At 53.8% G+C, this 23,851-nt stretch overlaps 10 protein-coding genes across 10 annotated transcripts; 6 read left to right on the forward strand and 4 right to left on the reverse strand.

The window, feature by feature from the left end:
- Positions 1-2,068: 2,068 nt before the first annotated feature.
- On the reverse strand, positions 2,069-4,142 carry N7459_006837 (uncharacterized protein; the record flags this gene model as incomplete). Its single annotated transcript, XM_056946005.1, has 3 exons — positions 2,069-3,730; positions 3,813-3,977; positions 4,056-4,142. 3 exons carry the CDS (start codon positions 4,140-4,142, stop codon positions 2,069-2,071), a joined length of 1,914 nt encoding a protein of 637 aa, XP_056798004.1.
- A 1,512-nt stretch (positions 4,143-5,654) lies between these two features.
- Positions 5,655-6,339, forward strand: N7459_006838 (uncharacterized protein; the record flags this gene model as incomplete). The annotated part of the gene is made up of 4 exons (XM_056946006.1): positions 5,655-5,805; positions 5,870-5,904; positions 6,067-6,120; positions 6,178-6,339. 4 exons carry the CDS (start codon positions 5,655-5,657, stop codon positions 6,337-6,339), a joined length of 402 nt encoding a protein of 133 aa, XP_056798005.1.
- A 1,876-nt stretch (positions 6,340-8,215) lies between these two features.
- Positions 8,216-9,850, forward strand: N7459_006839 (putative hexokinase; the record flags this gene model as incomplete). The annotated part of the gene is made up of 1 exon (XM_056946007.1): positions 8,216-9,850. The coding sequence occupies one exon, from the start codon at positions 8,216-8,218 to the stop codon at positions 9,848-9,850; it is 1,635 nt and encodes a 544-aa protein (XP_056798006.1).
- Positions 9,851-10,682: 832 nt separating this feature from the next.
- Positions 10,683-11,960, reverse strand: N7459_006840 (uncharacterized protein; the record flags this gene model as incomplete). Its single annotated transcript, XM_056946008.1, has 1 exon — positions 10,683-11,960. The coding sequence occupies one exon, from the start codon at positions 11,958-11,960 to the stop codon at positions 10,683-10,685; it is 1,278 nt and encodes a 425-aa protein (XP_056798007.1).
- Positions 11,961-13,348: 1,388 nt separating this feature from the next.
- Positions 13,349-14,231, reverse strand: N7459_006841 (DUF2458 domain-containing protein; the record flags this gene model as incomplete). The annotated part of the gene is made up of 3 exons (XM_056946009.1): positions 13,349-13,636; positions 13,695-13,734; positions 13,825-14,231. The coding sequence occupies 3 exons, from the start codon at positions 14,229-14,231 to the stop codon at positions 13,349-13,351; spliced, it is 735 nt and encodes a 244-aa protein (XP_056798008.1).
- Positions 14,232-14,596: 365 nt separating this feature from the next.
- On the forward strand, positions 14,597-15,560 carry N7459_006842 (cytochrome c oxidase assembly protein COX14; the record flags this gene model as incomplete). The annotated part of the gene is made up of 2 exons (XM_056946010.1): positions 14,597-14,915; positions 15,061-15,560. 2 exons carry the CDS (start codon positions 14,597-14,599, stop codon positions 15,558-15,560), a joined length of 819 nt encoding a protein of 272 aa, XP_056798009.1.
- Positions 15,561-16,524: 964 nt separating this feature from the next.
- Positions 16,525-17,792, reverse strand: N7459_006843 (3-deoxy-7-phosphoheptulonate synthase; the record flags this gene model as incomplete). Its single annotated transcript, XM_056946011.1, has 3 exons — positions 16,525-17,541; positions 17,616-17,671; positions 17,750-17,792. 3 exons carry the CDS (start codon positions 17,790-17,792, stop codon positions 16,525-16,527), a joined length of 1,116 nt encoding a protein of 371 aa, XP_056798010.1.
- Positions 17,793-18,929: 1,137 nt separating this feature from the next.
- Positions 18,930-19,941, forward strand: N7459_006844 (uncharacterized protein; the record flags this gene model as incomplete). The annotated part of the gene is made up of 2 exons (XM_056946012.1): positions 18,930-19,001; positions 19,129-19,941. 2 exons carry the CDS (start codon positions 18,930-18,932, stop codon positions 19,939-19,941), a joined length of 885 nt encoding a protein of 294 aa, XP_056798011.1.
- A 546-nt stretch (positions 19,942-20,487) lies between these two features.
- N7459_006845 (uncharacterized protein) lies at positions 20,488-21,449 on the forward strand (the record flags this gene model as incomplete). The annotated part of the gene is made up of 2 exons (XM_056946013.1): positions 20,488-20,559; positions 20,709-21,449. 2 exons carry the CDS (start codon positions 20,488-20,490, stop codon positions 21,447-21,449), a joined length of 813 nt encoding a protein of 270 aa, XP_056798012.1.
- Positions 21,450-22,326: 877 nt separating this feature from the next.
- N7459_006846 (thiolase family protein) lies at positions 22,327-23,568 on the forward strand (the record flags this gene model as incomplete). The annotated part of the gene is made up of 1 exon (XM_056946014.1): positions 22,327-23,568. The coding sequence occupies one exon, from the start codon at positions 22,327-22,329 to the stop codon at positions 23,566-23,568; it is 1,242 nt and encodes a 413-aa protein (XP_056798013.1).
- Positions 23,569-23,851: the final 283 nt, after the last annotated feature.

Here is a 23,851-nt window from a genome sequence, read left to right on the forward strand (position 1 = left end):
AACTGCGAGCACGACTCACCATGCACCGCTAACTCCCGATCTGGCATCCGGGGCTGTATCCTAGCGTAGTTGGTGAGACAGCCACCGTTATCGTCAGCACCGCGCCACCAATTTAAATAGCTAGTTAGTGACAGATTGCGCCTCAAAGTGTCGCTCTGTGGATACTTATTTGTATACTGTAGAGGAAGGATCCGTACTGTACAATGTATGGTCATGACCCATACCGTATATGTACAGTACGTGTGGATCGCCTAGAACGATTCCAGTTGTAGGGAAATTAGTGCGGAAATTGTTACGTTTTAGCTTATAGTGGAACATTGATACATAGATACATAGGTAGTCTTGATGACTGTCACTGATTATCACTGGTTCGTTATAGATAGGAAATTGATGTAGCTGATGCTGTCCAGAATGGTTTTTTCTTTCTTTTCCCTCCTTCTGTCTCTCTCTCTCTCTCTCTTTTAATTGGGAAGCAATCTTCCTTCCCGGTCCAATTACTATGCTTTTGTCTTGGCGTGTATAGTCTAATCTCTAGTTTTTGCAGCTGCCCCAGAATCCCACCCATGGTCTCCCCCTAAAATCTATCTGTCACTGTCCATCTAGTGTCGAATCTAAATCCTCAAATCCAAATCCTTAACCAAAGACAAGACTAAAATTGATTTGATCTTCTATGCCCACACGCTAGGTACGTAAGTAGACCGAACCCTCGGCCACACGACCGTTGGGCTCTTGTGATTGCGCCATAGGTATCAGAAATCACACCTTGTCCACACAGACCCTTTTCTTTTGGCTTCGGCACTTGCTGATAAAGTTGATCTCGATCTGGTGGGTCCGAGAAATCAAGGTTTCGATCGTGATACTATCCAAGTCGATGTAATTATAGACCCGATCGCAGGCACTTCACCCACACCATATCATGTTCTGTCATGGATAGCGACTTCAATCCATTCAATATCTGAAGCCATCAGACAAACACATCCGCACGCAATTCAAGTCTAGATTCTCGCAATAGAAGGTGATGCGTTACTTTGATTATGACTACGTCTCAATTGCCGATCCCGCGTTGTTATGTGTACAATATGCCCCCGTCGTCACACCATGTCAGCGGTTAGGCTGGCCTCGAATTGTAATCTATATCAAGGTCCCGTGGGATGATCCCTAGTCAGCTATACTATTTCAGTTCACTGCATTGAATCAAAATCACGAAGATAAAATCACGTCCAAAACGGACGGGAAAAGAAATCCTCGCATTGGCTATGCGTCTCTGCACCTCCATCTGCCTGTAGACCAGAACTCGGCAATACATAACAATGCGTACATAGCACGGCCCCAACTACGAAACCGAATGGCTCGGATGAACCCGTTACTGAACGCAGAGTCCATCACAGGTCGGAGTGCGTGCGAGTTTGGTTGCCGCGGCTCGCCGAGTGGAGCCAGCGGACGGGTCGGGTAACTAGGGGAAGACGCGTGTACGTATATCTTTGCCAGGTAGCTGGACAACGGCTGAATGGAACTTGATGGTAACAGTGTGTGATCCCATCTGCTTGGCACGGGGGATACTATGTACTTGTCCATGAAAAGCACATAGGATCATCAAATAGGAGAATATTCGGTTATGCATAATGTACAATTAGTTGTTTCAGGATAGTCCGTTGGGATGAAAACAAGGCGTGCAATCGACACGCACAAAGCGGACACGGGACAGTAGTATTATTACACAAGAAAAAGAAAAGAGAGGGAAAGAGTCGAGATGGACACAGGCCTAGAGGATGGTCGATCAGGACAAGGAGATCCACGCAAAAAAATCCAAAAACAAAACGCTAAAGGGGGTATGATATGCGTGGAACGATCATGACCGGATGGTATATACCCCTACTCGGTTACCCTGCTTGCCATCTTTCGTATAGTAGTGGGTGGAGATTGGGTGTGTTTGCTTTTCTCTGGCCTTCGAGATCAGCTTCGCCGGGAAGAACCAATCAGCCAAAACCCGTGAATGCAAAAGCGACATACGCGACGCGGCTAAGTATGTGAGACGGACAAGGTGAAATGAACGGGACGGACGGAGTCACTAGGCCACCTGGGAGCGAAGATGAATCTCTTCCGTAGGAAGGCCCTCTTCTGAAGGGACATGCTCGTAGGAGCGTGTCCTGCGGAGCCGGGAAAGACGCCAGAGCCCAGCGAGTACACCGCCGATACTGCCCACCACGAGGAGCATAATCAGGAGACCGCCAATCCCGTGGATGACCTCGTATGCCTTGGAGATAGTCTTGGCGGCTGCTTTTGCATCAGCGTAGGTGGGAGCATGGGAATCCGAGTCGGCGTGGTCGTCGGCCATGCCGTCCATATTATCCATGTTGCCATTGGCCCCATCATTCGAGGAAGAGTCCGGCTTCGAGTGGCGGTAAGGAGCGGAGACCAGCGAAGGGTCGTCCGGGCTGGGAATAGACTTGCCCAAAAATCCAACAGCCTCCCAGTTTTGAGGGGTTTGGCTGCGGCGAACGTCGGACCTGCCCATGGAGGTGCCACTGGCATCAACTGCCTCAGCAGTGATCCAATCCATGAACCCGTCGACAATATACAAGGTCTCAAAGTCGAGTTTTTGGGCGTGGCCGATGAAAATAGGCTCCCCGCGGTCGTATGACTGGGCATAGAAGTTCCACCCCGCAACATCGGTGGCACCGTTCCAGCTGACGTGGATGACGGTGGTAAGGTCGACATCGCTAGTACCATAGACCGACGCCACCACTTCAGGCGGGTAGAGGGGGCGGCCGACGAACTCGGACTTGTATGCGCGGTAGGTCGAATAGCGATCTGAGACGAAACGGGCGGTCATCAGGACGTCGCCATTGGGGGCGTGCTCGCTCTGATAGCCAGACTTACTCCAGCCGACAAAGGTATTGTTATTGGGAAGAGTGTGAATGTTTCCACGCAGACGAGTCAGATCGTTGTCGGGGCGTATGATGCGTTTGAGCACGCGAGCAGTCATGGTAACGGTGTTCAGTTCGACGTACAAGACCGAGGACACCTCTTCAGTGTTACTTATCTCATCCGAGGCGTTGTTCAGGAACGAGATCACATGGATATTGCCATTGGACGAAACGAACTTTAGACCGTGTTGCCTAGAGAAAGTGAAGTCCTGGGTAAAGGAACTCTCCCTGCCGCCTAGCCGCCACATAACGTGGCCGTCCTCTCCGGAAATGCCGTAGATGGTGTCGGTGAGTCGCATGGAGATAATATAGTCGCCAGCCTCATTCTTATCCACCGCGTTGATGTGGACGTAATCATAACCAGGCATATCCAAGACGCCCTCCAATGGACGTACCGACTCATGCAACGCAACGTGGTCCAGACTGTTCCACTCGGCCAGTATGGCGTTCGTTTCGAGGTCCACCTCCACAAAGCCACCCACCACGACCCAGCTTTGTTCCTCCGGACGACCAAGATCCGTCAGGACAAGATTGTACGACCTGTAGGTACAAGCCAGGGCTGTCTTTCCACCGGGCAGGATACTGAATTCGTGCAAGTTGAAATCGTGTACTTCGGGTGTGGGAATAATCCTCTTCACCTCGTTGTAGTGCTGATCCACGATAACGCCACTCCCGCGGTCGTCTGGGTTGTCTGCGCTAAATGCCTGTATAAAAGATAGATGCATCTCGCCGTTGATATCGGTGGCGTGAAAGTCGAACGCATTGCGATTATCGAAAGCAGGTGATCCAGCCCAGATAAGTATCTGTATCGCGCCATGCAGTCAGTCATCGTGCTCTTGACAGGAACCTTGGAAGCGATTGTTGATATAGGAGGCAGGCACATACACCATTGTTATCGTAGATGTAGGGGCCGACCTGGTACTGCTGGAATTTCTGGGTCGGTTCATCAGGCTCGTTCCGGCCATATGGCGCAACAAACCAATATCCAGGTGCCTGTCGCTCGCGGTCGTAGTGGGTAACTTCCCATTTCACGGCACGGACATCAGGAAGCTATAGATGTAGAAGGCCACACATATGAGTTCCAATTCCAAGCCGATGATCTTTTTCAAGTCGGCCCGACACACTCACCGTCACGAAGGACATCAAGTCCGCATCCAGGTGCTGCGCCGCAACATTGCTCCAGAGTAACGATAACAATGTGCCCACGAGCAACATTATGGGGTAAAGGAGTGGCTAGGAAGGGAACACTTCCCGAAGGACCGGAGGGGAGGAAGTAGCAGGACAGGGGGAAGAAGACGAAGAGGAAAAGAGGGGAGGGAGAGGCTACAAGGGCGACAGCAACAGGGACAGACACAGTGACAATATTAATGGACCAAGCATTTGGTCGTTCCCGGGGGGTGGCACTCCGTACAGTAAAACAAGAACGAAACGAGTGGAGATATGGGTCCCGTCCGTTTGAAGTAGACCAGTGAAGGAGCGATACATAGAGAAGGATTAACATGTAAGAGAGTATATGGCTAGACTCCGCTCAAGGGAGTCTTTGGCAGAATCCCGAGCGGGCTTGGCATTGTTTCGGACGGTGGAGCATCTGCATCATCGCATTTCCATTTCTCTTTTTATACTGTACTGCCATCCGAGATGATTCCTTGAAGAAGTCCTGACCTCTGTGAGTATTTACAACTTGAACCAGTCGTCCGGGTGAACCTCCCAGTTCGTATCAAAGATTGTTCATGTTCGTGGCGGCACAACCTCCTCTCGTATGGTGTATCCTTGACCCAGTCAGGCCACCGTGAGCATCGTTGACACGATGGTAATGATAGGAGCGCGAAGCGGCATGGCCAGTCCGCTCGCTTCTATTTTCCCTCCGACCAACCATCCACGATCGACCTCCGGTCCAGTCCAGGGACCAAACGCCGGCCATTCGTCCATCTGCACCAGCTTTTCCACGGCGGGGGACGCGACACTCGGTCGCTGAGTGGCGGACGCCGACTGGAGTCAGGGCGACGCGGCTTGGCACACTGTTTTGGGGATAGGAATAATCATCACACAGTCCTGACGCGCGGCACAGCTGATGACGTTGAGCAGAAGAGTCTTCTCGAATCGGGAGCAGGATTGGGCGGATTCCGGGCGCAGTCTGCACGTCGATCTCGGCCTGGTCCACCTAACTAGCAGCCGGCAATTGAGGGTACAGTTAAAATACTGCTAAGTCCTCAGGGCCCACATGGGAAATCGTTCCGTACTTACTAGTACTGTCGCCCGCCAGCGGGACTTAGTTGCTGAAGGCACGCGGTCTCCAACTTTACCCGAATCCAAAAGTCCTCGGTCTACAGTATCTACGGTCCACTCGCCCGATGCCATGCCATTCCCTTGATAACGGCGACATGTACGACACCACCACATTTACACTGGGAGATGAAGGCGATGCGCTTTGCCCCCGTGGCTGGTACCATGCTGTGGCAGTGTTGGTCGCTGACGCGTAACCCCAAATGGGGCGGCGGAACTTGGGTCTTTGGTTCTGGAGCCTGAGGCTTGGGGCGGATGGCATCCGCCAGAACTTCAAACACTCGGTCATGAACAGATTATCGAGCCCTACGGTCCTGCCAAGTATTCTCAACAACCCTAGGCCAGGTCGCGCCGGGATGCGCTGATGACAAGGGCCTATGCAAGGGACTTGTGCAACACTCCCTCGTGCGTAATTATAAAAGCCTCCGGACAGCAACCCCTGGAATGGGCGTGTGTGGCGCGCATATCGCAGCGGAGCAGTTGCCATTGCGCCCGTACTGCGGTTCAACGAGCTCGTTGGATGTGGAGGAGATGGTCGTCGCAGAGACATATATCGACTTTCGAATCCGGACACAACAGGCTCTCGATGAACTCGGTATTTTTCTTGAGCAATTGCAGACGAGCTATCTTGGTTGTTAGGCAGACCATTTATCACACAGCACTCATACATGCCACTGAAGTCGGAGCTGAGAGGGTATGAAGTCTTGGCCAACGTCTCCAGCCGGCCAGTGTCCTAGTATATACGGAGACTTCGCGCCCGGGAACCAGGAAATGGGTGCGAGATGCTTCTCCACACCCATTTCAGAGATACAATTGCAGGCAGAGGCCGGGCATTCAACGCTGGCCTGCGCGACAGCCTCGCGCAGACCGCATCAACTATCGCGTTCCTCTCCAGGTTGCCAAAGCTCGTGTAAGTGGTGTTCATCACTAGTTAGTCCTCTCTGGTGTTGAGACAACCAGCACTTAGTCATTGCAAGCATCGGACGGTGAGTTCTGCGTACAAATGGCCGTTGAAAGTCCACGCCCGCAAAATCAGGACCTCGCATGCCATGAGATCCAGGGTGATGGCGGACTACAGGCCTATTGCAACGTACCAGAGACGCCTACCGAAATGGAATGGATGGCCTGAATTCTGCTATGTCCTATATGGGCGGCCATAGCTTGGAACCGTCGACCTCGAGGGGCCAAAATCGTCCACAGGCCCTTCTTTCCCTCCCCGCAGATCCACCCCGGAATCCTTTGAGGCCAGGGATACCCAACAGATGGGATCAGATCATAGCAGCGCTCGCAGACATGCAAGTTTTACAGTGTGATAAAGGTACAGATAAGAGATCCAGCTCATCCTCACCGATGTTACATACCCATTAACACCCGGCCAGACTCCTTGTCCAAAGCTTCCGGGTCATGCACCACGGTGTCCGTGGTGGTCGGTGTAGACGACCTGCTTCCCCAGAGGGTGAACCAGGACATTGAGAGCAGGCTGTGAAGAATGGTATATCAGGAGCGACCGTCCTTGGGTGGGTCACCCACCTCCCTCGGCATAAGCGGTCTCTTCATCCATGACGACCTTGTGCACTTATGGCCGACGAACCTTGTCCGTGGCAAGGAGAGGTGAGACGTGTGGCATACCTCGCCCTGGCTCGCACCGCCAGACCTGTTGGTGAGGACATAATCCCCTTCGGTGACGGAATACCTGCTCGTGGCCTGAACGAATTTGACCGACATGGCGAGGATGCAATGCCACGACTGGGACGGTTGCTGGATGGTAGCAAGCGAACGCAGCACTACCGTTTCCCCAGGCTCTACACGACCTAGAGACCATCATATCGGATGGTACAAAGCTGACCACTACATAAGGTGATGCCATACTTGCACAGGAGTAATGTCAGTTGAGCAAGGGGAGTCGTCCATGCAGGGTCCAGCAGCAGCATGGCACACCGTCCATGCCGACCGTTGGTAGGACACCATATGAGATATTCAGTTTACGATGGGGGCCAGAGCCCCGAAGCGTCCGAAACACTCGCGTGCTCCGTCGTTGCCGGAGGGGATGCTACCGCCATCTGATACACCCGGATTGGGGTATGAGGCCGAGTGGAACTGGAGGGATCTGAAACCTGCACCACGGTGTGGGAGAGAGATTGATCCTCGTCCATAGTCCCGAGGTCATCACCACATTTGCACCACAGAGTGCAGTTCACGAGGTTTTGTATTCAGTAGGCGGGCGGTTCGACACGAGTGTAACCGTCCCGGCCAGTTGGGCCGGCTACCACCGTTGCACCCAAGGGGATCATCAAGCATGCTGGGGCATACCACATTAATAATGAGGGTTCACCACAAACGCGAACGGGGGAAGAAGGGCAGTGGAATGTTTGTCCGTGAAGTCTTGAGCAAGGAGATCATCATGCGATGCTAATTGATGTTTCCATCGTCGCTGTCACCGTCTCAACAAGTCTATGCTGTAGGAGTAGATAGCTGGCGGGATCGGGAACGGGTGGTAAGATCATACAGAGCCCATACCACCCTCGCCACAGCCAACACCCACCCGTGGGGACGGGAGAGGCCCGGCGATGACCATACCAATACCTCCCACTCCCCACTCGGCATTGCGACACCGAAGGGCTTCAAGTTGCACTCGCGGTGACACTCCAACGCTGGGAATGGACCAGTGTTGATCCATGCTTGCTGTCTCGCGCGGCTCGCTGTGGGGATCCTCGCTCGTCTTACTCCCTTCCTCGCTTGTCTCTCACTCCTACTCTACTCCTACTCTTACCCTCTCTCGCCCTCTGCTACACTCCCTCCGGTCCACCCGCGACACTACTCCGTGGGAGTGTCACCTCGACCGCCCACCATCCCCTATAAACTGTGCCTGAATTGCCTCTTTCGTCTTATCTCTATGCTTTCCCCGCGCAGATAGTGTCTGCACAACCCATGCCGTCCATCTGAACGCCGTCTCGCGCTGCGCTCGCTCTTCCACCTTCGCTCCTCGCGTGACCCTCCCCCCGACCATGCCGGCCCCGCTGGTCAAAGTCTTGCACCGCCTGCAGGAGCTCTTCCAGAACGTGGTGTCTGCCATCGAAACCATGATCCTCTTCCCTTCGCTCTTCCGCGGCTTTGGGCGGCGCCGGCGCAAGCCCTTCTTGGGCGCTCACTGGCGCCGCCGCTCCCTCGATGATTTCACCGACGAGGTCGAGTCGCTGTTTACCGCGCCGCTGGCCACCGACAAGATGTTCGAGATGTCCGAGAAGATTCGCGCCCAGTTCCGTCATTGCCTACAATCCAGCCCCTGTTGCATGCTGCCTTCCTACACACATGCGCTGCCCACGGGCGCCGAGAAAGGCACCTATCTCGCGCTGGATGTGGGTGGATCGACCTTCCGAGTGGCCTTGATTGAATTGCATGGACGGGACGCAGAAATGAAGATCGTACGGGTGGCGACCTCGTACATTGATAACAGCATCAAGTTGCTGGAGGGGACCCAATTCTTCGACTGGATGGCGGGAGAAATCGAGGCAATGCTCCGCGAGGTTGGTACAGATTATGGACGAGGCGATGTCGCATTGCCCATCGGTCTATCGTGGTCGTTCCCGATTGACCAGACCTCGGTGAGCAGTGGATTAGTGATTCATATGGGTAAAGGGTTCATGTGCTCCAATGGCACCGTCGGGCAGGAGCTAGGCCAGCTGCTGATTGAGTCCTGCCGCAAACGCAGTCTGAACGTAGAGATGGCCGCGATTGTCAACGATAGCTCCGCTGCACTGCTATCGCGCGCATACGTCGACCCTAAGACGCGCATGTCTCTGATTCTGGGCACCGGCACCAACATGGCGATCCACTTCCCCGTGCACGAGATCGGGCAGAGCAAGTTCGGGGTTCGTCCGGATGGGTGGTTCGATTACGCCAAGCACGTCATTGTTAACAGTGAGATGAGCATGTTTGGAGGTGGTGTGCTGCCTATGACTCGCTGGGACGACGTTCTGAACCGTACTCACCTGCGCCCCGACTACCAGCCCTTGGAGTACATGATCACCGGCCGGTATCTGGGTGAAATTGTGCGCTTGATCATTGTCGAGGCGGTCGAGAGTACCGGTCTGTTTGGTGGTCAGATGCCGCATTCGATGCGTGAGCCGTATTCCTTTGACACCAGCATCGTCGCTTTCATCGAGGAAGATTCGTCCCTATCCCTGTCTGCCTCGGCTGCGCTCCTGCAAAAAGAGCACACCTTCCCAACCTATCCTTCCGTGGAAGATCTCCGTTTCCTCCGCCGTGTCTGCCAGGTCGTTTCTCGCCGCGCTGCCGGCTACCTAGCCACGGCCATTCACAGCATGTGGTGCCTGCGCAACGATGTCGAATTCCCGGCGCACTCATCCGTCGCCGACCCGCTGGTCAAGGAATCCCCCGAGGTCACCGTTGTCGAAAGTGACGTGTCTGCCAAGAACCTGTCGATTGCCTGCGACGGCACGGTCATCAACAAGTATCCCGGCTTCCGCGATACCTGCCAGGGCTATTTGGATCAATTGGCTGAGGAAACTCAATCTGGTTCGGGTTCCGCCATCCGCCTGGAACCGGCGCCCGAAAGCGCTATCCTGGGCGCCGCCGTTGCCGTCGCCGTGGCAGTCGCCGAGAAAGCCGAGCAGCGTTGAATCCACCGGCAACCGGATCCAACATGAGTGATGCATGAACTCCCGCCACGCATGGACGTGGTCCTTCTCCTTTCTTTGTGATTTTCTTTTCCTCTCATCGGTCATCGGCGCATGGCTTATCCGTTTTCTGCCATGAGGGCATATTCTTTTTCTCTGCATGGGCATTTCGGGGTGAGCAGGATGCAAGAGACTTATCAACCTCTTTCTCATTCCATCTCCCTTCGATCGAAATAGCATTTCCCCGGTGTTCTTGTTGCATGGGTTTACTGATACGGTCTTCTACGGTCTCATTTAATGGCTTGGTTGGAGTCCGGTTCTTTTTATCTTCGGGGTTTCCGGTTCCCATGGTCTTTTCTTCTCTTTATGGGGGCATCTGCGGGTGAAGAAGTGGTTTCAGGTGTTCATTCCTGAAGTTCCTTTGCTCTCGAGGGCTGTGGTCTACCCTCGGACTTTCATAGCTACCCATTCCAGCTCTCCTGTTCCATTCTGTGGTCATTTCGCACTTCCTTTCCTCGTCCTGCAACCCGGCAGATCGGCTCTCCTGCAAACAACGTCAGTCTCCTCGCGTACTGTACATAAGTCACTTCTTGCAGTTCTGCATGCCGAGGATGAGCTAGGGGCCTTGCAAGAGTGGGAATCAGAACGGAGGATGGGATGTGAGCGAGCAAAAGGGTCAAATCTTCGACTTTTCATTAGCATTCCGTTCTAATAGTTCTTATGGTGCATTTCGGCAGGAAATAAACTCACATTCTGATATTTCAAGATTTCCAGCAAAGCTACTCTTAATATCTCACCAGCTGGCAGGGTGGTGGTGGTGTATACCACCCACCACCTACCAGCACACCCTCTTATACCACGGGTCCATCTCAACCCGCCGAGCCCGCCTCCAATTCTCATCAGGGCTATCTCCGCTCCCCAAGTTCCTTTGCGTGATGATCTCAAAGTCCCCGTCCTGCGGACTACGACTCCGATCGCGCTCCAAAACCGGGTCGCAGGAATCACGACCCCGACCAAGACCATCCTTGGCCTCCCGGTAAAAATCCGACTCCGGATCATCCAGAAACCGCTTGAAACGCGCAAACCACAGCGAGACGTCCACGCCAGACCAGCACTCTTGAGCAGGATACAACGCCGCCTCCCACCCCGTCGACGGCGGACGATCGAACGGGGGCGTCAACCCGGCCGGCAGGCCGGTGGCCGTGCCCACGTACACCTTATACGAGCTATGCACGTACAAGCACCCCTTTTTGAGGGTGAGCATGGTGCAAACAAACACCCTAAAGAACGGGTTGTTGTGTACGGCGCAGAAATGGCACAGCGTGTGGCTGTTGCTGCGAGACGGGGTGTACTCGAACAGGTTATCGTAGAAGAACTCGCGGGCCGAGGTCGCCGGCGCGGGCCTGCTCCTGAGCGACTCGACCAGCCGGACGAGCTGCTGTTTGTGGTGGAATGTAATGCTGAGGCACGGGCAGAGATCGACGATGCCTGCGCGCGGCGTGCACTGCAGCGGCTGCTTTGCGGCTGGCGCGGGAACTGGCTGCGTGGCAAAGCAGTCCAGCCAAAGTGTCTGCTTGGGCGATGCGAGGTCCTTGGGGTTGTGAGGTGTGCGTCTAGACACGAGGTTGCCGCACCGTGGGTGGTGGTGTGCATCGAAGAGTGAGTGCTCGGAGAGAGGGCTGTTGGACTTCCATTCGGATCGAGGATGGAGCTTCCAGCATCCAATGCAGTATTTCCAGTGGGAGGTCTCGAGGCGACGGACAAGCTTGGTTCGGGGGTGTTTCTCGATATTGCGCCGTCGGAGAAATGGTCGTTCGTCGTGGACACGGTCGTGCGGATATTGTAGATCTGGTGCTTGGAGGATTCTGTGCAATCTCATGAAGATCGGTTTGCAAGTCAGTGCGAAGCACACTCGGTCTTCCAGGGGAAGCCGGTTGGCGATTTCAGTATATACATTCTCAGGAAACCGGAGAATGGACGGTTGGTTTGGGTGAAAGATGAAGCTCTTCGTGGGGTTTCGTTTGTGCTCTCGAAACCGTTGGTATTGTTGCAGCAAGGAATGTGCCTCTCGCTGGGCCTTTTGCCAGGGTTGACTGATCACGTTGGCGATCATTATCGAGGACTCTTGCATTCTGCGGAAGACGAAGCCTTCCTTGTGGTCAAGGACAGAATCCATATTCTGGATACTGATCGAGTTAGCCATTCATGCGTCAATGAAAGATGTTGCCCCAAAATGATTGAGTCATTACTGGATCAGGGGAAGTAGAGTCTCACTTTGAGTTGACCCTCCGCGCCTTTTTGGGTTATATGTACCGAAGGGATTGGTCACTGGCACACCACTTGGGAAATTCATATATGGATGCTTGAAGCTTGATGTGATAATTTGAGAATGATGAAGTTGTCATTTAGTAAATGCCAGTTTCAAGGTTATATATATTTATGGTGACAAAGGGAAGCACATGGACTGGGTGATAAAGAGTTGTCGTTTGAAAGAGAGGGCGCGCGTAAGCTATCTACATGCGCGACAGTCTGACAACCTCAGGCAGCCGCCATCACTTTACATAGCGTATGAGCACGATAAGCTTCTTATAAATCCATTTCGTATATGACTCAACACCTCACTCAGCATTGATTCTCCCATAAAAGCATGGTTGGTGGACAGAAATGGGCAAACGAGAATTTATAGATACGTATTCTGTCACTAGTCTTAGTTTCCTCTCAGTTCCGCCGAAATTCTACTTGTATTCGTGTCTTCAGGCATAATTTGCTAGGTATATTGGCTATACCCCGTCCCCCATTCGTATTGCACCTATGCACTTATCTTCTGAGATAAAAGTATGGATTAGACAATGTGGACATATTCTAGAACCGTTGTTTCTATTAAGACTGTCAAAGAAACCTTGACTACTCTGACATCTCGACAAGGTAGCGTCGGCTCGGTACCTCAAGTCAAACAAATATGGCACATGGGAGAGACATCCGAGGGCAGCCCATAAAACTTGTGTGATTTTCAGGTAGTCAATACTACTCAAAATGCTTCTGCATACCAACAGAAAGATCTTCATGGAAAGCGCGATTTGTGTCCTGATCGAGGACGTTGAGCTGCAGAAACGATCATCGCCAGCAGACTGCCCGGACCGGACAGGCTGAACTTCAGGACCTGGTTTCCTGGTATGGACTCCAGGTCACAGCCATAATGATGTGTATCTGGTTCTGCCCCCTCGATGAGCAGGTGAAGCACGTTGAAGTTTCGTCCTTGCCAAAGGGCGTCTATGCTCCTTTTCAAAAGGTTTGGTGCAAGCATGAAAAGACTCTGGTCGCCTCAGGGGCCATGTCTGCCGATAGTAGAACAGTTATTCCAGCAGTCAGGCCAGCTCCCATACAGGAAAGCTCCCGGATCAGTCATGTTTGAGACCGCTGAGTGCGGTTTGAGAATATCGGTAGGTCTGCTAGAGATCCACTGCAAGCGGTTTCCTTCACTCAAAAACCTTCTGGAAATCGTCACTCTTTGCATAGATCTTGAAGTAATTCTAGCATGCGACGTTGTAGACCGGCAACCTCGTGTTTAGTCAATTTCGAAGAGGTAGCTCCAATGATGCTCTGATCTTGAGATGGGACCGTGGTTCCGGGAGGGGATGTCGATGCATCTTGAATCAAGCGTTGGTTGAGGACGAAGAAGGGGATTTTCAGACCACGTAGCTCTGCGATCAGAGCATCTGCCATCTGGACAGAGGCCTTATAAACCTTTGCATCATAATTTGCAAGTTCCGCTCGATCCTCTCCGAGAGACTAAAACTTGTAAATACAATTCTCTTGGATGACGGCGGGTTGTCTATCGTCAACATACCGATATTTCTTTCGAGTCAACAGGTGCTCCTATGGAGCGTCTAGATGGGACTTGTCAGTTTCATGTCGGTGGATCAGAATATAGGGGGGCGGTAGGGTATATTAAGCGCAAAGAGACAGAATTTACTTACAAAACAGCATCAAGTTCTTTCTTCTTGTCTCCTCGAGCTTGTTGTCTCTGCAGTAAGGCCTCGCGGCCCTTCCACCACTGCTGTTCATGGCTGTGCTGACTCCGGATCAGCCCGCGAATCCGTAGTTGGGTTTCCTCATTCTGGCCCACGGTGCGCATTACATAGCGTAGGGCGGCCGGCCAGGAGGTAATGGTCGCAGGGTCAAGAGTGGGTGTGCTCGATTGTTTTGGCGGACTAGGAGGTGGTTGTCGAGGGGTTTGGGATTCCCCATATAGTCGCTGCGCCATCGCAGAAGGTTGTTCCGAGCCAACCGGCACATTTTGAGGGTGGCTGGGCTGTGCAGTCAGGCTGGATAGTGTTTGGAGGACTGAGTTCAGGTCCGAGGCGTTATAGGATTGCTCTGCCATGACGACAGAATCCGCATCGCGGAGCTGATACGTCCAATCAAAAGGAGAGAAAATAGCAGAAGAAAAGGTACATTCGCCTAATTGCAATTCCTCCGAGAACGCAGCGAAGTCACTGCGTGTTGCAAAGGAGTCGCCGTTGCCAGTACTGTATCGATAAGTGAAGCTGTCGATGTCTTGGCGCGCATCTCCGGCCGCTGAAAATTTACCCTTTCACCTCCAAACCCCAGTTTTCTCCAACCGCGGCGACGACGAATCCACGACAGACCGCGATCGACCCGCGAGGCGTGCTTTCAAGCCGAATCGTTTGAATTTAGCCCAACCGATTTGCTCTACCTCTCTACACCCCCGACCCTTGCGATCATATCATGTCCCGATCCGCCGCGGACGCAACGCGGTTCACGGCCACGGGGCCGTACGCCAGCTCCAAGCCCAATGGAGGATCCTACGAGTTGCCTGCATTCATGAAATCGAAGGAGGAGACATTACGGCCCAAGGGGAATGCGCCGCAGACTGGCCCTGATGGCAAGCCGGAGACACCCAAGCAGAAGGTGGAACGACTGCGGGCGCAGGCACGGGCTGCTCGGATGGCGCAGTCGTCGGGAGTCGATCGGTGGATTGAGGTTGGACGGCGGGTGGCCAACAAGACACACAAGGGGATGGTATATTCGTTGATTGTTGCATCGGGTATGTGCCTTGTCCCCGTGGAAGATGTACCCTTGGGCCGTCAAGCGCATCAGGCAAACATGCCCAAAGCCCCGGTTGCTACTTCATCTTTGGATTTGAGCCAATTTTCGTGGAGGTATCCTACTGACATGGACTGCGTCATTAGGTGTTTGCGGTGTCCTCACGGTCTACTCCATGGTCTCGCTGACCCTCTATAACCGACGCCAACGCACGCTGTGGATTGAAAAGGAAATCGAGACTCTCAACCAGGCTCGAATCGCACAAGCTAATGGTTCTGCGACCACGGAGCAGCTGGAATTGATCAAGAAGGAGGAGATTTCAGAGATTGTGAAGCGGAAGCGCGCGGAGGAGAAGGCACAGCGGCCGTGGGCCAAGGCGAAGCGGTTCCTGTTTGAGAAGATGAATGCTGAGGATGCCGGTGCCACCGCTAATGTCACTGCTGCATCGACAACAGCTACGGTTGAGAGTCCTGGCTCCGCTCCGTCCTCCGTGACGGATGCAGTCAACGCGAAGGCGGCATTCGACGCTGCACAGGCAAAGACCGGTGCACCGATGCCCGGTCAGCTGGACGTGATGGCCGAGAATGCTGAGCGCGCTGCGAAAGAGAAAACTCGGGGTTGGACCAGCTGGTTGACCGGCCGATAGAGTCACCGTCAAGGATGGCTACCTTCCAATCAAAAGGGACTGGGACGAAGATGCTTCTTCCAGCATTCAACAAGCATCACCGTAATCAATCGCCACTTGTCCCAGTCCCCGTCATCGTCATACGAAGTGTCGATTTTTCTTGCATGGCATGTTGCGATGGTCCTCTCCTTCCTCGCAGCGTGCTTTCATCGTGACAGGGGGTTTCTGGCGTTGCATTGTTTTTTCTCTCTGTGTTTTCTACCTGAAGTATGGTTGTCCTCGCTCCCAGTTGGATGGGAAAGAAGTCTCCAATGTATAGTGTGTACAGTACATAGAAATTTGCGCCTATTCTCCTCCCAACAACCTTCCAAAACCTTGCCTGGATCCCTAGCGCATCCACCATCCAGCGAAAATCCCCACCGGAGGTAGGATTCAACCATTGACCACCAGCAGAGCGAGGTTACAGGGGTTAAAAGTTGCTCCCACCGGTGTGTCGACCAACCACTAATCGTGGAAGGGTGGCTCCCCCATTCCGATTTGGGCAATCCGGGGCGGCAGAGCGCTTTGCCCTGGGACGATTGGGGGGAACAGACCCTGCCACCGCGACGCACCATGGCCCCTGCGTTTTGGTGGAGAACAAGAGGCCATCGTAGATTCAGTGGGCACCTTTTAATGCGGGAACAGGGAGCTGTCATCTTGAATTCTGGAGTTCTAGAGTGGGTCTTCCCCAGGCCTGGGGGAAAGTATAAAATCTGACCGGCTGTGAACGTGCGAAAAAAATGCTTTTGACCTGAAGCCTTGACTAACATCACAGAATTGATATGACGGATTCAGAAACACAACGGAACATCAAATTAATGGACACAGGAAAGGAACGCTGGACTTTCGAATGGTGGTCATGCCAAACCCGCTGAGGGCAGCAGGTGCATACACATGAAAAGGAAAATCAATGTCAGCACACATCTCACTCCGTACGATGGGTAATTTAGTGCGAGCCATTGACACCATTCGATTTTGATTGCCGGATAGCACGACGAGCGCGCACGCCGTCTGCCAGATCTTGCAGCACATCGACGGTCATCTCCCAGTTGATGCAAGCATCGGTGATGCTGACGCCCCTGAGCAGGTGGGAGGGGCCCTCAGGAGGAACCTTCTGGCTACCCTCATAGATGTTGGACTCAATCATGACACCGACAATGGCAGTCTCGCCTTCGCGCAATTGATCGGAAACCTCCTTTGCAACGACGGGCTGGTTCAGGTGATTCTTGTTGGAGTTACCGTGGGAGCAGTCGACCATGAGGACCTCGCGCTGCTTCTTGGCACGCAGGGCCTCACGGGCGCCGCGGATGCTGTCACGGTCATAGTTAGTGCCCTTCTTACCACCGCGCAGGATCACGAAGCCGTGCTCATTGCCAGCTGTCTTGGTGATGGCCGCCAGACCCTGCTTAGTGACACCGAGGAAGCGATGAGGGTGAGCCGCAGCACCGATAGCGTCAATTGCCACGGTCAGGTTACCGTCAGTTCCATTCTTGTAACCGATCGGGAAAGACAGACCAGAGGCCAGCTCACGGTGGAGCTGAGACTCGGTGGTGCGAGCACCGATAGCACCCAGAGAGATGAGGTCGGCGAGGAACTGCGGGGAGATGGTGTCAAGCATCTCGCTGGCGATCGGGAGACCAGTGCTGGTCAGATCGACGTACAGCTTGCGCGAAACACGGAGGCCCTTGTTGATGTTGTAGGACTCGTCAATGTCCGGGTCGTTGATGAGACCCTTCCAGCCAACGGTAGTGCGGGGCTTCTCCAGGTAGGCGCGCATGATAATACATAGGTCCTTGGACAGCTTTCCGGAGAGCTCCTTCAGCCGGCGAGCGTACTCGAGCGCAGTGTCGGGGTCGTGGATCGAGCAGGGACCGACCATGACCAGCAGGCGGTCGTCGCGCTGCTCAATGATCTCGACGGCCTCATTGCGGCCCTGACGAACAGCCTCAATGGCCCGTTCAGGCTGTGGTCGCACATCGTCGTCAGTTCTGTGCTCTGCTGGGTGGTCTCGAAGGCGGGGTGGGGGAAATGACTCACCGCGGGGATCTCGGTCTGCAAGAACTGCGGCGACAGCAATGGGTCGTAGCCGAGGACTGGAGCAAGCACGAATACGTTAGAGGGTGGATGAACAGCAATTGACAATGATGCTTCCCGTCATCTCCCATACTTACCACGAGTGTCCTCGTTGACTTCGGTGGTATTGACGAGAGGCATAGCGCACGGCGGACCAATGGATTCTACCACAATCAGCACGCCTGCGACGCAGGGTGGGAAAAGAGGGAAGAGATGGCAACATACCAACTTGGGGATCAGAAGCAATCAGAAAGGTCAGAGGACCACGACACACGATTTTCCCAACGGAGGCGAGTATAGGAAAGAAGCAAGTGTGGAAAGCAAAAAAAGATATGGTTAAAGTGGGCCGCGGCAAGTCGGGCGCGGCCTTTTTCAAATACACCAAGGACCGGTCTAGGAGTGAGGTGGTTAGGTGCTTACGCTGTTGACGGTCATCGACGCAGGGATGCCTGGCGCATATGACGGATCATGCAAATTCGCATGTCTTCGCAGCGGCGTCGCCTCGGAGTGATAATAATAATAATATCCTGCGCAAAGTCAGATCTAGTCATTCTGCTGCAGCCGGAGTGATCGCCAGGGCCAATCAGCGCCCGCGCTTAGACGGTCGGGGCGGTATGACTTTTCGTTCTACTTTGTCTCCATGTCTCTCGTGCAACGGTGAGATATCCAATCGTTCACTACTCGCATCGGATTTGTCCACAACTTGTGACAAGCAGACCGTTGAACACGGCATGCACAAACATCCAGAAATGACAGCGCTGGGGAAGTCACACCAAATGCTCTGATTACAAAAGCGGTTGGGATCAGTTTCACAGAGAACGTCATGCCACGATATCTGTGGGTGTGCTGGACTGCATCTGGTTCCTAGATCAGCAGGGGATCAGCAATAGATCTATGCTGGGAAGATTCGATGGGGTAAGAGGGTATTCAAAGTGGCTCGAGGATCTCCAAAGTATGCAGTACCAACCCTAATGGGGAATCTGTCTGTTGCCGTTCTGAGTGCGTTTGGCAACGGCTCATTCTTGGTGAATTGAGCATGAGAGAAATTCACCAATGAGATCAGTATCACGAATGTTGTGTGTATGTTATTGTGATGATAGTGCATAGTCCGGTGAAGACGTAATTGCCCAAGGGAGAATGCGCGCGCCGAGGCCATGACAGCAGCTGCCGAGTCCAGCTCTCCACCAACTTTCCCGACTCCCCTTGCGTCTCCATGATCCACGCACTCTCCTACGCTGGGGCTGACTGCTGGGAGAGCTCCCAGCCATCCATCCTGCCATGTTCCCCTCGTCGAATCTGAAGCGCCCGCGAGACGAGTCCGAGGCGGAGCCCGGCGTTCATGATCCCAAGGTAAGATCCCTCGCCGCGTTGCTGTCCGTTGTCACTTGCGGTCCCCGAGAAAAGAGCTCGAGTGGTGGAATACCGGTGGATTCGGTGTGTTAATATGCTCATTCCTCATCGTGCCGTCTTTCAGAAGCTCCCCAAGCTCTGCCCGTCATGGCAAGCCATCGACACCCGTCCCGACTCCTCGCCCGACCTCGACCAGGCCCTTCGGGTCCGCGCCCCCACACTCACCCCGGTCGACTCGTCCGATGACGATGAGGATCCGCAGAAAGGAGAGAGGTCGGACAGTCATGCCACCAGTCCAATTAAATCAGCCCAGGGACCGCGGCCGCCTATTTTGCAGTTGAGCCCGGATTCTCATGCCTCGACACACCTCGCACTCCTGGCTGGTGGTGACAATCTCTCGCCCTGGCTGGCAGGCTCGCACAACAACGACAGTATCCAGCTCTCGCCCATCCCGCATAGCATGATCAAGTACTCGTTGACCCTCGGTGAGGCGGCGACGCCGCAGCTACCGCCGGGCTATTGTCCTCCAGCGCAATTCTCTCTCGCGAACCAACCTCTGCCCGACCCAAACTCGATGGAGGACGTGTCATACTCGAATGAAGCGACGCATGCTGCACCTCCTTCCCGACTGCCGAGTCCCGTTAGTGACGGTGACGCCACGATGGGCAGTGGCAGCAGAACGCCCTCAAGCGACGCGGAAATGGCATTCTCCTCATCTCGACCCGCGTCCATGGCCCTTGAATTTGACCACCAGCCCGTGCCACCAGCAGACCAGTCAGCCTCCCATCAACTACTGGCCGATCCCATGGACCAGTGGGGATCCAGCTCGTTATCCACATCTCCACGAAAGAAGCCAGCTCTCGTCATGGGCTACCGTGCTGATTGCGATAAGTGTCAACGTAGAGTGCCCGGCCATTACAACCACATTCTCCGAGCTTAGCACGACCATTTCCATGCCTTGAGACATCGATCATGATGTTTCAATTTTCTCTAACATGTACAATACCCCGTTGTGTCTGTGATACACATCACAGATGGCAGATTTCTTAGTTTCCCATGATTCCCCTCGGCAGGCGTTCAAATTCCAGGAAGGCAAAGATCGCATGGATGGAGTTCTATGGAGTCTTGAAGTTTTCTTAGGAGGCATATCGAAAGCCTGCCAAAAAGAATGCCAATCATTTCCATCGATGCTACTTTTCTTAACAATGGATGTCGCACAGTAGTCGTGCCATTAAACCGCTGATTTCTCGTTCAGTGCTAGGGTCTTCAGCGTTCAAAGCCTACCACTGGGACCTGGAGTCTGCCTGGTCTTGTGGTGGTTCTTTGTTGCTTTGACCTTCACATCCTCACAACCACAACTCACCTTCTCAACCTTCTCCCCAGCAACCCATTCCCCCGCGTCTTGCTACACCTCTTACCTTCATCACTATTCCTACTGGTCTCGCTACACATTTTGCTTTCATCGATCTCCAAGTAACATTTCATCATGGCCCCCAAGTCCTCGAGCATGCCACGACCACTGAGAGGACGCAAACAAAGAGTGCCTCTGGGCTACCAGGTAAGAGAATATATCCAACTTCGTGACAAAATCAGTCTCATCGCGCGTTCATACTTCCATGAGGAAGACATGGTGCTTGGTGGGATGTGCTAAGCGAGCTCCCGTTGAAGTGATATTCCATAAAATGCTAACGCCACTATGATGACCAGGCTGCGGAATCTCCCAGTAAAGCCTGTGGAAGCTCGCATTACCCCCCTGCTCTGGCCGACATCAAAAAGGAGGCAGAGGAAAAGGGAATGATCCTGGACCGGCAATTCAGCCCGTGGATCTACCCAAAAAACACCAAGCTCCATCAGATCGAAGTCCCTGGTGGACGCTGGGTATTTCTCGCCTGCCACCACACGCGAGACCGATGCACCAGCTGCGGACACGCGCCCTACCACCGCGGCTGCTTGGTCGTTGCTGTCGATGGCGCGTGCTTGACTAACCGCAAGAAAAGCGGCGAACTTGAATCACGCGCGTCAATCGGCATCTTCTTCGGCACTGGCAACCTAAACAACTTATCGACTATGTTGACTGCAGAGAAGAACACTGAGCAGGTCGCGGAGTTGCAGGCCTGCATTACGGCTTTAGACAAAGTGCTCATCCTCTGGAAGTGTCAGGTGCCTCGCCCCGACGACCGCGAGTGCTACCCGCTCCACTCCCTGATCATCAAGTCGGACTCGGAATATCTGGTGAAAGGCGTGACTGAGTGGCTCCCAAAGTGGAAGATGAGGGGCTGGAAGAATTGTAAGGGCCAGGCTGTTGCGAATGAACAGCTGTGGCACCAGATTGATCAGCAGGTAAAGGAGCTGGAGTCCAGTGTGTGGGTTCAGTTTTGGCTGGTGCCGCCCGCGCTCAACGAGACTGCCAATGCGATGGCCTGGTCTGCGCTGTTGGAGAATGCTTAGGATTCATGTCGAGCCCTGCTGGTGCTCACCTGGCTTACGGTGTTCCTTATCGGCTGTATTGGCAAACTCGGGCCATGGCAGTCGTATTCTAGGCTTAACCAGGTGATGCTGATGGATCTTTCTCAGCCCAAAGCTGTATGAGTATCTAATGCAGAGCAAATTGATTATTCTTTTTGCAGGGAGATGAGTAATGAATCCCACATAGGTATTCTGCGCCTCCAGGTTCCACAGGCGGCCTAAGGATTCTTATGGTAGGAGGTATTCGCCACCCCACTGCCGATATGCATTGAATACTTAAAAGAGATGATTAAACATATCTAGCTACATTTGCAGTTGCATGCGCTGTGGACCGTGAAAAGTAGTGTACATATTTACCGCTTCGGCTTCGGTCTCGGTCTCGCGTTCAACTTCGCTTCCACGGACTAGGCAATGCGCTGTATGCGACGCATTCCTAGGGTAAGAGATAGACAAGGATAGATATCATGGGTCTCATAGATGTTAACTAAGTATGATCCAATCTGGATAGAAAAAAATGCAGTCCCCTCTGTACATCGTGCACATCGGTCCCACATCCGAGGGGGATTCGTTTAGCCGATCTTCACTGCCGGGGCGGAAGTGGTGGACAGCACTGCTTCCGACCCCGGAATTCGGCCCGGCATTTCACTTAACCTCTTCTTGCCTCGAGCTTGCTGGGGATTCTTTGGGGTTAGAGTCGCCTTGTTATTTCCCCTTCTACATCCTCGCGGACTGCTGCACAGGTGTACATCCCATTCGATCATCACGGTAATTACAGACCAAACGGAACCGACTGGATCTCGGCGTATATATATATAAACTTCCACGATCGATCTTCAAATCTCCAAACCCCACCACAGCAATGGCTTCACCGATTCCTCGCGGTCTCCGCCAGGTGCTCCAGAAGTCGCCTAATGATATCGTCATTCTCTCGTCCCTACGAACCCCGGTTACGCGTGCGAAGAAGGGTGGATTCAAGGATGCGTACCCCGAAGAATTGCTCGCCAATGTGCTCCGTGCTACATTGAAGGCCAACCCCAACCTCGACCCGGCCCTGATTGACGACGTGACTATTGGCTCAGTCTTGCAGGAGCTGGGAGGTGCCAAGGCTGGCCGTATGGCACAAATTCACGCCGGTTTCCCCCATTCGGTGCCCTTCAACACAATCAACCGTCAATGCTCGTCCGGTCTGGCTGCCATCACGGCCGTGGCGTACGGTATTCGCGCCGGTGCTCTCAACGTCGGAGTTGGTGGTGGCATGGAGTCCATGACCCGTAACTACGGCTCGCGTGCCATCCCCACCGTCCTCTGGCCCGAGCTGAAGGACTCCGATTCCAAGGATGCCCGTGACTGCATCATGCCCATGGGTCTTACCTCCGAGAACGTGGCTTCCCGCTACAGCGTCTCCCGTGCTGACCAGGACGCTTTTGCCGCTGAGTCGCACGCCAAGGCCTCTGCTGCTCAGAAGGCCGGCCGCTTCGACAGTGAGATCGTGTCTGTCACCACCAAGTTCTACTCTCCCGAGCACCCCGAGGCTCCTCCCGAGGACCTTACCGTCAGCCAAGATGACGGCATTCGCCACAACATCTCTGTCGAGAAGATGGCCTCCCTCAAGCCCGCCTTCGCTGCCGATGGCTCCAGCACCGCTGGTAACAGCTCCCAGGTCAGCGACGGTGCGGCTGCTGCCCTGCTGATGCGTCGTTCTACCGCCGAAGAGCTCGGCTTGTCCGGCTCCATCAAGGCACGCTGGGTCGCCACCGCCGTCGCTGGCTGTGCACCCGATGAGATGGGTGTCGGTCCCGCCGTCGCCATCCCCAAGCTGCTGGAGACCGTTGACATCAAGGTTCCCGACGTCGGTGTATGGGAAATCAACGAGGCTTTCGCGTCTCAAGCTCTGTACAGCATCCGCAAGCTCGGAATTGACCAGGCCAAGGTCAACCCCAACGGTGGTGCCATTGCTATTGGCCATCCGCTCGGTGCTACCGGTGCCCGCCAACTCGCCGATTTGCTGCCTGAGCTTGAGCGTAGTGGTCAAGATATTGGTGTCGTCAGCATGTGCATTGGCACCGGCATGGGTATGGCTGGCATGTTCGTTCGGGAGTAAAAAGCTTTTATGTCGTGACTTTTTCTTTGCCTTTTCTCTGTTCCATTACAGTATGATATCAGCGAGGCATATGTATATAACTACTCTTCGCATATTAGATGACTTTTGAAATTCTCGTCCTGTCACTTCAACACCTTTGACGTCCGGCTTTTCTGTTGACATATCTTTAGCATACTACTGGATTTTGGTCCGAGTGGACTGATCAACCCTTAAGCCCTGCTTTACTGCTTACCCGAAAAGACCGAAGAGGATCCGAGCGATCTGAAACGCTCCAGTGAACCTT

The sequence above is a fragment of the Penicillium hispanicum genome (genome assembly GCF_028827665.1).
Source record: "Penicillium hispanicum strain IBT 35686 chromosome Unknown utg000006l_segment0_segment0, whole genome shotgun sequence".
NCBI lineage: Eukaryota > Fungi > Ascomycota > Eurotiomycetes > Eurotiales > Aspergillaceae > Penicillium > Penicillium hispanicum.